This window comes from Gossypium hirsutum, chromosome A04 (genome assembly GCF_007990345.1).
Source record: "Gossypium hirsutum isolate 1008001.06 chromosome A04, Gossypium_hirsutum_v2.1, whole genome shotgun sequence".
In the NCBI taxonomy this organism is placed as follows: Eukaryota; Viridiplantae; Streptophyta; class Magnoliopsida; order Malvales; family Malvaceae; genus Gossypium; species Gossypium hirsutum.
The window spans coordinates 87,145,060-87,159,658 of record NC_053427.1 but is presented as its reverse complement, the minus strand read 5'-3'; the positions used below and the strand labels follow the sequence as shown (position 1 = coordinate 87,159,658).

Below are 14,599 nucleotides of genomic sequence, written 5' to 3'. Positions count from 1 at the left end.
CTCGAATTTGAGACTTTGCTTAAGGAGCATCAAGTCGTGTTACCAAGTAAATTTCAAAATGCACATCCCAATTAAGAAAAATACCATATAATTTATCGTAAAATTATTGAGTAAAACAAATAACTCTGTGTATCTATATAAACATAAAAATTATTTAAGTTCCAAAATAAAAAAAGCGTCTCACGTTCTAATAAATTGTATATTGTTGATATTAAATGAATTAGAAAAAATTACTCTATCGAATTACGTTTTATAAAAGTAGTAAATTTGCTTATAGTTTTCATTTCTCATATCGGATTAATTTGTATTCCAAATAACATTTATATCGAATTTCTTACTACTTGACCCGAATCAGTATGATAATTCTTTTGAAAATAAGTATTGAAATGCAAAGTTATGAGGGATCCACTCAATGCATTTCCCATTTTTCCTATTGCAAGATAGCTGAAGGTTCTTCTTCAATGGCTGAGGCATAAATTGGTGAAGCATCTGCAATAAACCAGCTAAGCAAACATCTGAATCTTTTGCAAAATAGTCCATAATCTTTGGTAACTCGATTTTTTCTTCTTTGTTGACACTAAAATTTGCCTGTATGTACTCTTCTTTTGCAACTTCTAGCTCCTGGAACACTTCCTTGGGTGTGTATATTCGAACCTAGATGGTGATAAAATTTGAGAATTAATTTAAAAGAATTGTACAACTAGAGTTGTTTATGGCCCGGGTTTGAATTGAGCTTACCATTATATTAATGTACTTTATCTTTCCTCAAGTTTAACCGAGCTTGAAATATGAATTTAAAATTTAGTTAAATCTATCCACTTACACATCTATTTTTTTAATTTTTTTAATTTTTTTCAAAAATATTTATATTGTTTTTAATTTAATACTCAATAATTTTATATTTGTTTTTACATTTATAAAAATTTTATATATATTCAACTTAATAATTTTTTAATGTTTTCATTATAATACTATATATTATTATACATTTAATTTTTGTTTTATAAATTACATTATATATATAATACAATATATTACAAACTTAAAAAACGTGTCGAGTTAGGCTCAAGCATTGAATGGTTGAGCACTAGCTCGACCTATATTTTAAACGTGTTTAATTTTTCATCCTAAGTCCATTTTTCTAACCTAATATTTCTATCTAATCTCTCTCTAATTTTGGACGGACCATCGAGCTTAAGCAGATATTAGGATATCCAAGTATGAGTCAAGTTGGCTTTATATTAGGTTAATCTAAGTCGGGTTAATTATGATTTTAAAATTCTGGGGGTCTTTATTAGGTTATTTCAAGGTTGGGGATGTTGAAGTTTATTGGTTGAATTTTCAAATTCAAGTTATTTCAAGTAATGTTATTTAGGCTTAAATACTAAAATTCATCTCATCTTGAGTTTTTGTCATCATTTTGAATTTTCATCATTTTAAGTTCTGATGGTTTGGATTGAGGTTATTTTTCTGTGTTTGAATTTTTAATTGATCGAGTTAATTGGATAGAATTTTCGGTTTTGGTTCAGAATTAAAATGCCTAAAACTTAATTTTCTGCCATGCATAGAAAGCATTATAATGTAAATCACAATTCAGAGCAAAGAGTATACCGCAGGATCCGAAGAACTCCCCAAACAAAGTGCAAAATGAAGAAGAGGTTCTGGGGATTCAATTGCATAGTTTCTTCGAGGATCACCAACTTTAAATTTCGTCTTCAAAGCAAACAAAAATCATAGCCACTACAAACAGATCAAAATGTCAAAAAAACTTGTATCAGTTCCAATCAAAATAAGAATCGGTTGATAAAATTCAAAGGAAACTGATTTCACCTGTCCTGGTCTCTGCAACTTACATCCCAGAATAGAACCCTGTATTGTTTCTATGCTCATGGTGTAGCCCCCAACATTATATGCTGCCTGGTTCATCATCATCATCATCATCATCATCCATGATTCCATTACACGATCTTTTTTGTGTTAAAAGTAATTAGAAAAAGTTCGGTTTTCACCTTGAGTAATAAGGAGAACCTCTTGGTACTGTTCTTGGGAATGCCATACACCAAATATGCCTGTAAATGAACAAAGCAGAACCCATTTTTTAACAAGGGTCTTGTTTGAAACATTAAAATGTAATGAAGATTGAGAAACATTACATGCATCACCAGAGAATTGTGTACATTAATCCAGAAAGCTAGCTTTTCTTCATGTTTCATCGTTCTAACATCGATTTCTTCAAGCTGATAAACAAGTGACCTGTAAAACAATGAATTATATGTTTCAATTAAATTAAAAACAAACAAAAAAAGATATGATTTGTTAAGAAGGGTGACCTGTAATATTGCAACTTATGTTCAATGTCCTGTAACTTGTTGCTGTCTCTATAAATCCCTTGAACCTTAAACATTTTGCAGTAAGGTCCCCTGTTGTTATCAATATGGAAACATTGTGAGGTGCTCCATGTATCATTAACTGATGATGGATATGAAATAGGAGAAGAAAAGCAATCATGGTTATTCAATGGTGGGTCTGCAAGTTCGAAATATATGTTTGAAACAGTCTTGATCATCTCCTCGGAAAGCCGGTTCGGTGCTTCGGGAATATGATGGGAAACACCGGTTTTGTGTGAAGCAATGGTATACGCCGATTGCCGAGAGAGCGAAGAATGACTCCGATAAATACCGGAATCTAACAATGTCTCAATACCCCAAACATCATTATTGCATTCCTTAATATCATGTGCCACCGAAGTTGATTCTGGATTCTCCTCTATGATGTTTAAACAAGAGAATCGCCGATCGAACATTTTACGGTACAATGAAAGGAGATACTTCTCTAAGTAAGCTATTTCCAATTCTACCACTGCAATATCCTTGATTAGTTCTTTAGCAGCCTGGAATTTACATGAATGAAACTCATCAACTGCTACATCATAGGTAAAAGGCCTAGGACTTAATGCCTTCTCTAATACATGCCTAACCACAAATTGGTCCTGCAATTGTTCCTCAAGCTGTAGAATCTGCAGTAAAAAAATTGTGACTGAGCTTTGCATATATACATACATATATATGGCAGATTTTACCTCTTGCTTTAATGAATGTTGAACTTTGGGGTTGAAAATTTGATCCTTGTTTGCATCAACATGGCTCTTTATTGTGTTATGAAATGGGAAACTGGTTCAACAAATATATATATATACCAATCATTATTACAAGCTGAAAATGGAGTTATCCGGCTTTAAGAACATCGAAGATACCTGCTAGAGCGCTTGTGTGTTGTTGCTTCTTCCATGAACTCCATTTGCATATTCAAGTGAAGCATGGTAACATTAATGGTAATTTTAAATTCACCGAAACAGCATTAAATGCACCATCAGATATTGACAGAATATAGTGTGTACATATATATATATAAACCTGTTTATAGAAAGGTACACAAGAAAACAATCTAATGGAATGAGACTACTCATAGAAACAAATTAACCTAAGAAGATATATGGAAAACATAACATTTAACTAGTAGCAGTTTACATAGGTAGAAGAGCTATATGCATTAATTAGGTGTGGCTAAAAGGCTAAAAAGGGGTGTCCATTTTTACCACCTTTGAAGATAGCTTTTTGGAATGGTGACACCTTTATTTCATATTTGCATTAAAAGAAGTGAACCAGTTTTGTTGTTGTGTTGTGCCACACCATTCAAGCTAAGGGGGATCCACTTTGATTTGTCTCCACCAAAAAATGCTTTGTGCATGCAAAAATTATACGAGTTTTTAATGGATTCATGACAGAAAAAAAAAGTAATAATTAGTGCATGAACGCATGCAAAATCATTTCTTGACACTAATGTATGATATATGTTTGGATTATATGTCCAAATATATAAAAATTACTCGTAAAACTGAAATTAGGGTGATTTGTCATTTCATTTAAAGTAACCAAAAGGGAGTCAGCACTTAAAAGGAAAAGGAAACTAGACCTCAAAAGGGCTGAAAGTTGAAGGTCAAAGAATAAACACATTATATCAATGTTTTTTTATATGAAATGACTGCTTTGGTGGGAATTTAATCCCTTTGAGGAAGGGGGGGAGGGGATTAGAATTCAATCCATTAAAGGGTCTTGCTTTTTATTTTTTTTCCAATTCTGTCAGAAAAGTTTGTTGCCTTTTGTTTTCTTCGGATACAGTGCTACAAATGGAGAAAAATTAGGAAAAATTGACTCTTGGGTAATTGATAATTAAAAACTTTTAATGGTTTATTACCACATATTTGATTTAGTTGCAAAATTTTAGATCAAAAGTCTGAAAATGGAGGAAAATGAGGGATTAGAAGATGTCCTATGTCTTAAAAGGGATTAAAATTATATCAAATCTTATCTAATTATAATGTGAAAAAACTCAGTTCAATTAACCCAAATTCACACTTGGAAATAGGAGAATTCATAAACTCAGTTCAATTAACCCAAATTCACACTTGGAAATAGGAGAATTCATAAACTCAATTCAATTAACCCAAATTCACACTTGGAAATAGTAGTATTCGAAATGACTTGAACATGAAATGATTAAAACCCACGATAACTCAACTAGTAAAACTCAAACCTCAAACCCGAATTTCACCCATGACAATTTTTAAATCAGTAATGTTTCCATGCTATTTCTTTCAACCAACCTATCCATAAACCTTTTTCATGCGAGTTGTTTGACTCTATATGGGCCTCCTCATTAAAGAACTTTCAAAAGCTATAGAAATTTTGCATATCAGACATTCAACCAGTTACCTATGACACAATCCCTTTCACATAATAGTCAAAGATATGGCAAGTTTTTCTCTACTTACTTTATATGATCATATATGGGTGATGCACATTATCAATATCTTTCCATAAGCATGGTAAATAAAGGAGGAAACTTTGGAACATCTCAAATCTCGGGTTGAGAAAATTACTCAAATATTCAAAAGCCCAAGGCTTCTGTACATTAAATGGATTTTCAGTTCACACAACCTCTGAAAGACAAAAGAACCTATGGACATCCATGATTCATCTTCCAGACTATCTAAAATAGAAAGGAAGTACAAAATGGGGGGGGGGACAAAAAAGATGCTAAGCAGGGGAAGTAAAAGCATTTAAGCGGTTCTCTGCTCAATCCATAAATTATCAACTCCCATTTTAGATAAAATGAGGGTCTCTCTAGTTAGATATGTACATATGTACTTATCTAGAAAAAAAAGCCTACTTAGAGATCAATTCCTGTCAAGAACTTCTGCTGGCAAGTTGAGATCAAAGAAACCACCTCCATAACTTTCCTTCTTAGGTTGCTTTGGTGATGGGCAACCTTTGTCGTCTGAAGTCCCAAAGCTGAAAGATCGGTCACGTTTGCCTAAATTTCAATGTGTTAGTAAAATCTTTAAAGCATGCAAGTGTGTGTTTGTGCATATGCTGATCTCCAAAGAGTGAAGTGCACTTACCGCTAGTGCCACAATCTGAGGGATGGCATTTACCAGTAGTAGTACTGGCTTTACCATTCCAACAGACAGCAAGCTCTGATGCTTTCTCAATGCCCTTGGATTTGTATGGAGCGATATTATGGGTATTTCGTTGGAGAGAACCCAGCAAATCATTCTCAATGCACTCATACCTGCAAGCAATAGCCTCGGAAGTGAATTTAGAACACTCTCATAAACTGTTCATATGTAATAACTAATTACTGTACTTACATTTTCTTACAAAGGGAATCAATGATCACAGAAAGATTGATTACTTGCATTCGTATCTCCATAACTTTATCATCAGTATATTGATCAAAGGGCTCTTCCAAAAACTTAGAAAGTTTCTCAACATTTGCCTCAAGTTGCTGCTGCTGATCCTCAAATAGATGCTGTTTTATTTCCCTTTCCTCATTTGTCATCTCATCCTTGAATAGTTCTTCTCCAAACATGTAGAAGGCAAATGGGTATGAATATGAAAGAACACGCCTTGATCTGAAAAGTCTACAGAGTCCATTAGTTACCCAGCTGAAATCTCTAAGTCTGGATTCCCTTTCTTCCGAAATTGATACCTTCTCCAGTATAGTCTCCTTGAGTTTACTCTCAAGCTTAAAGGAATCTGTATGAGCTTTATAACGGTTATGATAGTGCATATACCGATAAAGATCTCGTTTTGCTCGTTCAGTCTTTTTCTCACGATCTTCTATGTAGCGACCACAGCTGTGACCAGCAATTCTTGACCAAGTATGGTCCCGTCCAGTAGCACCACCACACAGCCAACTGCATTATTTGGAAAAGAGAGAAATGTATAAATCATGTAAACAAGCCAAATAATATAATTATAAATCAATTAACACAGGGAAGAGGAAAAAAGTCACTTATGCTCTTGTTAAAGAATGGAACACTTAAATCTAGAGAACTAATTGTCACCACATTATGAACTTGGCAAACTGTAATTAACATAGAAGGAAATCCTTACCAAAATGCTTGTCCGCAGATACAGCTCACCAGATTACACCCACCATTCTTCTCCACAGGTTTGTGGCACTTCGGACAAGGCTTTGTATGAACAGTGATCCAATTGACTGTTTCTGATTCATCTCGGCACTTCTTCATCCAAAGTTCCCACATCATGCATGAACATGGTGAGTGTGCTTCTGATAAGCAACTGAAACAAAACTGTACACCACAAGAACACTCTACCTCACAAAATTCATCATCCTCAACACGTATTGCATTTCCACAATGAGGAGTACTAGGGCACCATTTAACCATCCTATTATCTTCAATGTATGACTCGAGAAGAAAACGATCAAATTTCTCCGCTAGATCAGGATGCCTTTTACCAACTAGATTTCTAACAACAGCTTCATCACAAATAGCATTGCACTTATGTGCCATGCACCTTATGCGCTTACTTTGACCCTCATTTATCTTCACAACAAAATGTTCTGTCCAACCTGGAAAAAGAAAAGAGAAATAAATCAACTCAATAGACTCAAATGTGCAAGCTGTTACAACTTCAATTACTTTAAGCACACATTATCGATGTCTAGTTTCTCAGTATTGTTCGCATGCTGATGTTATGTGGGGACGTGATATAAATGCATGCTTCAAGAAGAAGCTGCAGATTGAGGAGGATGCTTACAGTCATTGCAAAAGGCATGGCCGCAGTCCATTTTCGTCATCTTAGCACCAGGTAACTCCTCTATGCATATGTCACACATTGCTGTAGATGAAGATGACAGTGGTGTCACTGTATCCTCACTCTCAACAACAGAAACACCTGCTTCAGAGAACAAGTCCGCTTTTCCCTTCTCCACAAGTACGGCAAGCAATTTCTCAACATCCCACCGGTAATGAATTAGTAGAGTCCGAGCATGGTACTCTCTAAGAGATAGCATCTCCATTACTCTCCGTAAATCCTCCCTCTGCCAAAAAAATACCAAAACAATCAATTCAGTCACCGTAAATCCTATAAAATAAAACGCACGAGCACGGAAAACCCGGAAAAGGGAAAGGAATAAATTCTTACCTGAGCAGCTAAAAGTGATTCCTTAGTAATAACCTGCATAATACCAGAAAGGGTTACAACACAAGTCCATTCTAAGAATCATGCACAAATAGGAGCCAAAAGCAAAGATGAATATAAGACTTCATAGAAAATTATGTAACCTTTTCTTCTTTATGGTTTTTCCCATCAAGATTAAAGCTTAATTTTCAATATACATGATGCTATATAGTATAACAAAACACACAACATAAGCAAGAGGTTATACACATCATATAGGGGGAAAAAGAATCGATCAAATTCGACGATCAGCAGCTCCTCTGCCTGTAAAATTAAAGAACTCCCTAATGAGCATGCAAAAACTAAATCCCCACAAAAAAATCAAAATTCTAAAAGCTCCTTCAAATTGCCCTATCTTCTCAAAATCCACAACCCAATAAATTGAGCAATTAACAAAGATTCTTTCAACATCATTTCCAAGTAATCCACAATACACCCAAAAACCCATCCTTTTACGCAATCGAAAGACCAAAAAAAGACCCAAAACCAAGAATCCATGAATCAATGACAATTGAAACAAGAAATTGAATTCCGAAAAAAATACTAGAAAGGGGGAAATGGAAGAAAAAGAATTGACCTTGGTAGTGGGACCCCTTGAAGGGGCCCACTGTAAATCGGAATCCTCATTCTCGAGACCGTCGAGGGAATCTCGATCGGAAGAATCATAGTAATCTTCATCGCTGCTCGCACAATCCTCCATCGACAGATCGATCAATCAAACACGAACCCAAATTTTATCTCTACTATGATAAATTATTATTGTTCTTGTTATAATATCTCAAAACACAGAAAAAGAAAAGGGGGTAAAAAGGGGAAAAAGAGAGAACTTTAAAGGAAATTTTATGTAAAAACCATGAATTTGTTGAAAAATTTGAATCGATTCTCTTTTCCAGCTATAAATTTAACTATTGAATCGAAAAAAGAGTGTAAGAGAAGGAGGCGAAAGGATTGGAAAACGAAGTTTATAATAAAAACAACCAATTTAATGACTTTTTTCTAGAGAGGAAAAAATTGAGGTGGTGAAGAAGATGCTTTGGCATAAATGCACACTTTGGAAGTATAAAACGCTGTCGTTTCGCTTTTTTCCATTTTTTTTAATATATAATAAAGAATATGGAGAAGTGAGCTTGTTGGGTACAATATTAAGTCATATTATCCTATTAAAGAGAGAATGTAAATTTAAATTTTAAAGACACATTGTTGAAAATGGACAAACATAAATTTCGAAAATGAATCATATAAAATACAAAGAAAAGGAAGATTCTTGTACAAGAGAAACATATAATATTAGAAGTGACAATAGTGAATCTCAAATATAGATAATAAAGTAAATATAAAAAATAAAAAATATATATAATTTTTTTAGACACTTAAAAATAATTAAGATAATTAAAAATTTTGGTAAAAGAAAATTAGGAAAGGTTTAATTTTTAAAAGTTTGTTAGGCATTTTTTTAATTTGAATTGCGATCCTAATTATAATTAAGTTGAGATTTAATTGGTTGATAATTGAAATATATTTTAATGAAAAATTAAAATAATTTAGGCAAGTCCACGACTTATCTCAAGATAAGTCGATTTGAATATTATCTCAATTGGCATGGGTATTGTTGCCAATACAGGAGGATATGTGTTCGAGTGTACTGAAGCGTATTATTCTCTTATTTATGAGTTAGAATGGGCTATCGATAGTTCTAGACATTATGTCAAAAATAGCATATATGATCAAAATTTATAATAAAATTATTTTTTAAAAATAAAATTAATAAATATAATAAATACAATAAGAACAAAATAATAGTTAAAATTAACGAAGTAATCAAATTAAATTGAGCTTATGCTTGACTTGAAATTTGAGGATTAAAACTTGGTTTCAACACAACCAAGTTCGATTATTTTTGCTTGAATTTGAGTTCGAATTGAAATTTTTTAATACTAATTATAAAAGGGTTTTAACTATTCAATCAAACAATTAAATACTTGTAATTGAATGATTCAATGACTCAAATTACTCCATCTTAAACTCGACAATCATCAAACTAAACTAAATTATTTTTCAAAATTAACTCGACAATCATCAATTTTTAATAAATTGCTATTTGTTCTAATGCATATGATTAATTTATCTATTTTTTACTAGAAATAGAAAAAAAATACAATTTAACTCTTAATATAAAGGCGTCCCTAATATTTTTACCATTTTACAAGTAAATTAAGATATTGTCATTATTTTATTTTAATTTTTATAAGTTATTCTAATAAAATTTAATAAATATCAAGAATTTCCATCTAGTTTCAAAGGATACATAATTATGAGCTACTAAAATAAACAAACAAGGAAACTTTAATTATTTCCTAATACACAAAATCCTTACAAGGACTTAATTAAGCATGGGTTTAAATAAGCAATAGGTAGGCAATTAATTAATTTTTTTTCTAAGGAAAAAATTTGGGGATTATGTAATTTTTCTCTTAAATTATCAGTGCCATGTTTAAAAATAATTAAATTTCAAATTTATAAAATGTGTAATGTGATATAGATTTTGATTTTTTTTATAAATGAAATATTAAATGGATTATTTAGTACATTGTTAATGTATATTATTAACCTTACAAGAGAATATTAATGTAATAATTTTATGAATATTATTTAACACTAAAAATTCAACTTAAAAAAAAAAGAAAAGAGGCAAAGCATAATCTTAAATAAATTTTCTTACCCTTAAATTAAACCAAAAGAAGTAACGTGTTTATGAGTTGAGTTGGGTTCGCGTTAGGCTATAAACTATTCAGATCAATTTTTTGAGTTCAGGTTGACTCGAATTGAAAAGTAGATTTATTTTTTTCCTAAGCTCGACCCAATTTAATAAAAATAAATCTAGGCCTAACTTGACCTGCTCATATTTGATTTTTTAAATTATTTTTATTTAAAAATAATTTTAAAAAAATATAGTACACTAAAATTCACTAAAAATGCTAAATTAAAAGTTTTCTAATACATTAAAATTTTATTAAAAATATTATACTAAAAAAACACTACCATAATATATAATCAATGTTTTATTGTATTAAAAAACACAAATAAATATAATAATATTTTATTAAATAAAATTTTAAAATTTTATATTTTGAGTTGGATTATTTAGTTAGGTAATTTTTTTTTTAAGTTTTGGGTAATGTATTTAATTATTATTGGGTTAGTGAATTAATATATATATAATATTTTTTATAACATAATATATTCAAGCCGGGCCGGACTAAGCTCAAGAAAAAAGTTTTTCCCAAGACCCAATTCATATAAAAACAAGTCTAAATTTTATCCAACTCTATTTTTCAGGCTCCAACTTTTATCCAAACTCTCCCATTTTCAGATGACAGTGGTGGAGCCAAAAAAAATTTTTTGGGGATCATAATTAAATTGTATATTTATACATTAGTAAAAATATAAATTTCATCATTTTAATAATTTATATCTTTATAATTGTTAAAAGATTCAATCAAATTTTTATTACTTTTTGGGAGGGAAACTACAATTTTACCATTACTAATTTAAAATTTGATAAATTATAAATGGTTTAAATGGAAAATTTTCCATTTTAGGGAGGGCTAGGGTCCCTACCAGCCCCCCTTGGCTCCGCCACTGTCGGATGACTTTCCAACCTAAACAGGTTACTCGGTTCATCAACATCGTGGGGTGAAATTCAAATAAACAAATTCAAAAATGAAAACAGTCGGCAAGTAACTTTCTCGAAGCGTTGCAATGGTTTGTTGAAGAAAGTGAGCGAGGTTTCAATTGTAAGCGGTGTGAATATTGACATCATCCAAATCTCCCCTAAAGGAAAACCGTTTTGCTTCTATCACCTGACTGTTACCTTAGCAAAAACCCTAACCGTTACATTATTTTGTTCACACTATGCTTTCAGTTTTCTTTATTCAAGGTTCTCTTTAGTTTGAGAAAATAGTCTTTAAAAATGTAAATTTGTTTTAAAATCTTTTTTATATTATGTATGTTTGGGGTTACCCCTTCCAATAATATTATCTCAAAAATTCGAATCTACGTTTTTTCCTTATATGAATTTTCTTAATTTAAGATTAATATTTGTTAATGTATAGATAATTTTGAAAATTAGATTTATGGTTTTGGGATAACTTTTATGTAAGGATATATATAGTTACGGAAATTAGATTTATATTTAATTAAGAATGGATTTAAATAAACAAGAGTTGCCTAAAAATTTTTAAAAAGTTTATTCGAACAACATAGAATAATTAAATGAACGTGTGTAATTATTAGGTAATCAAATTAAATTGAGCTTACGCTTAATTTGAAATTTAAGGATTAAAACTTATTTTGAACTCAATCAAGTTTTATTTTTAAAAGTTAAGCTTGATTTGAGAAAAAATTCAAATAGATTAAATTGTTTTTGCTTGACTTTGAGTTCGAATTGAATAATTTTTAATTCTAATTATAAAAAGGTTTGACCTATTCAATCAAGAAATAAAATACTTGAAACTGAATGATTCAATGGCTCAAATTACTCCGTCTTAAACTTGACAATCACCAAATTGAACTAAATTATTTTTCAAAAATAATTCGAATAACTTATGAACACAATATTTCGTTTACACTTCTGGACAATAAAATATCACATGAGATATAAAAAAAATAATACAAAGCCGACAAACTATATAACAGAGAAATAATTCATACTAAAAACTTTATCACACATGTACGCATGTGAAAACTACGTATTTGAAACATAGATTCGTGTTTAAAAATATCACACAATAAATAATGAAATGTATGGTTTGAAATTAATAAAGTATACATAATAAAATTAAAATGTATAAACAAATCAAAATAAAACCTTAATTGAATGGTAAATTTAATGTTTTCCAAATGTAATTAACATGGGTTCAAATCTCATCGAATGTACATTTTTATTTTTTAAAAAAAAGACTAAAATACTCTCGAATGATATAACTTATTTTAAATATGAAACGACAATTTTGTAATTTCCTTAATTGAGTTGGAGCCTGGTTGACTCTTGACACCCACTTAATTAGAGATTTTATTAATAGAATAGATAAACGGACCTAAGCTCAAGTGATTTGCATATGATTATCAAATTACCTAATGTTAGATTACTTGTTTAAATTATTTCAAGTTCAAGTAAAATTGGAATGCTCTTATTACACTTAATTGAGTGAAATTTACTATTTATAATAATTATTCAAATATGTCACATCTGTATAATTACAAATAATTACTAGATGGTTTTCCAAACAGTACCATAGAGAATTAAAATTCATTGTAATTATACTTTCTTACAATTACTCTATGGTGTGTGGTTAAAAATTCTTACTTTACAAGGGTAAAAGTATTATGAAGGCCCTTATACTATTAGTTGGATTGCATTTTGCCCTTTCTACAAAAAAAGAGAGTAAATTAGTCATTGTGCGTTAGATCAAATAACAAATTGGTCATTCTATTCAAAAATTCATTCATTTCTATTGTTAAAAACTAGCTTCTATATGTTACTATGAGAGGCACATGGCATGTCATGTGTTACTTCGGGTTGTTCTATTTGCCATACCAATTTTTAATAATTTGCTATTTCTTCTAACGCATATGATTAATTTACCCATTTTTTGAATAGAAAGAGAGCAAAATATAATTTAACTCTTAATATAAAGGCCTCTTTGATACTCTTACCATTTTACAAGCAAATTAAGATATTATCATTATTTTATTTTAATTTTTATAAGTTATTCTAATAAATTTTAATAAATATAAGGAATTTTCATCTGATTTCAAAGAATACATAATTATGAGCTACTAAAATAAACAAACAAGGTAAGTTTAATTATTTCCTAACACACACAATCCTTACAAGGACTTATTTAAGCATGGGTTTAAATAAGCAATAGGTAGGAAATTAATTAATTTTTTATAATAGAAAAATTTTGGGATTATGTAATTTTTCTCTTAACAGTGCTATGTTTAAAAAAAATATTCAAATTTATAAAGTGTGTAATGTGATATAAATTTTGATTTTCTTACAAATGAAATATTAAATGATTGTTTAGTACATTGTTAATAATATATGATTAACCTTACAAGAGAATATTAATGTAATAATTTTATGAATATTATTTAATATAAAAAATTCAACTTAAAAAAATAGTCAAAGCATAATCATATAAATTTTTTTATTATAAATAATGGTGACACCTCTAAATCAAATCAAAAGAAGCGACACTATCACTAAATTGAGATGGTAATGGATTGGGTTGGATTTAGGTTGGGCTGTAAGGCATTTAGATCAATTTTTTGAGTCTAGATTTGGCTCGGATCGAAAAATGGGCTTACTTTTTTCCTAAGCTTAGCTCAATTTGATAACGATATATCCAGGTCTAATCTGACCTGCCCATATTCGATTTTTTAAATTATTTTTATTTAAAAATATATTTTAAAAAATATATAGTACACTAAATCCACTAAAAAGCACTAATTTAAAAGTTTTCCAACACATTAAAATTCACTAAAAATATTTATGCTAAAAAACACTACGATAAATATAATAAATATTTTATTTTATTAAAAAAATAAATATAATAAATATTTTATTATATTAAATATAATTTTTAAAATTTTATATTTTAGGTTGAATTATTTAGTTAGGTAAGTTTTCTTTTTAGGCTTTGGGTAATGTGTTTAATTATTATTGGTTAGTAAATTAATATAATATTTTTTTATAACATAATATATTTGAGTCAAGCTTGACCAAGCTTAGGCAAAAAAGTTTTGCCCAAGACCCCATTTATATAAAGAATGTGCCTTAAATTATACCTAAACATATTTTTTCAGGTATCAGATTTTGTCCAAACCCTTCCATTTTGGATGACTTTACAGGTGACCCAACCCATCATCATCGAGAGGCAAAATTCAAATAAACAAATTCGAAAATAAAAATAGTCTGCAAGTAACTTTCTTGAAGCATTGCAATTGCTTGTTGAAGAAAGTGAGCGCGGTTTGCGTTGTAAGCG

General features: G+C 30.2%; 1 protein-coding gene and 1 pseudogene across 1 annotated transcript; both read right to left on the bottom strand.

Annotated features, from left to right (window-relative positions):
• Positions 1-123: 123 nt before the first annotated feature.
• LOC107942149 (uncharacterized) lies at positions 124-3,535 on the bottom strand (annotated as a pseudogene).
• Positions 3,536-4,944: 1,409 nt separating this feature from the next.
• LOC107942148 (probable E3 ubiquitin-protein ligase ARI2) lies at positions 4,945-8,580 on the bottom strand. The gene is made up of 7 exons (XM_016875788.2): positions 8,128-8,580; positions 7,515-7,547; positions 7,128-7,410; positions 6,459-6,939; positions 5,711-6,259; positions 5,462-5,631; positions 4,945-5,373 (listed from the first exon to the last, which is right to left on the bottom strand). Exons 1-7 carry the CDS (start codon positions 8,248-8,250, stop codon positions 5,237-5,239), a joined length of 1,776 nt encoding a protein of 591 aa, XP_016731277.2. The 5' UTR covers positions 8,251-8,580; the 3' UTR covers positions 4,945-5,236.
• Positions 8,581-14,599: the final 6,019 nt, after the last annotated feature.

What these genes read in the sequence shown, in the direction of transcription:
- LOC107942148 (XM_016875788.2), bottom strand. Translation starts at nt 8,250, where the DNA reads ATGGAGGATTGTGCGAGCAGCGATGAAGATTACTATGATTCTTCCGAT. An exon ending in CCATGCCTTTTGCAATGACT is followed by an intron (nt 6,940 to 7,127) that starts GTAAGCATCCTC and finishes TTCTTTTTCCAG; the next exon opens with GTTGGACAGAACATTTTGTT. An exon ending in GATTCCCTTTGTAAGAAAAT is followed by an intron (nt 5,632 to 5,710) that starts GTAAGTACAGTA and finishes TATTGCTTGCAG; the next exon opens with GTATGAGTGCATTGAGAATG.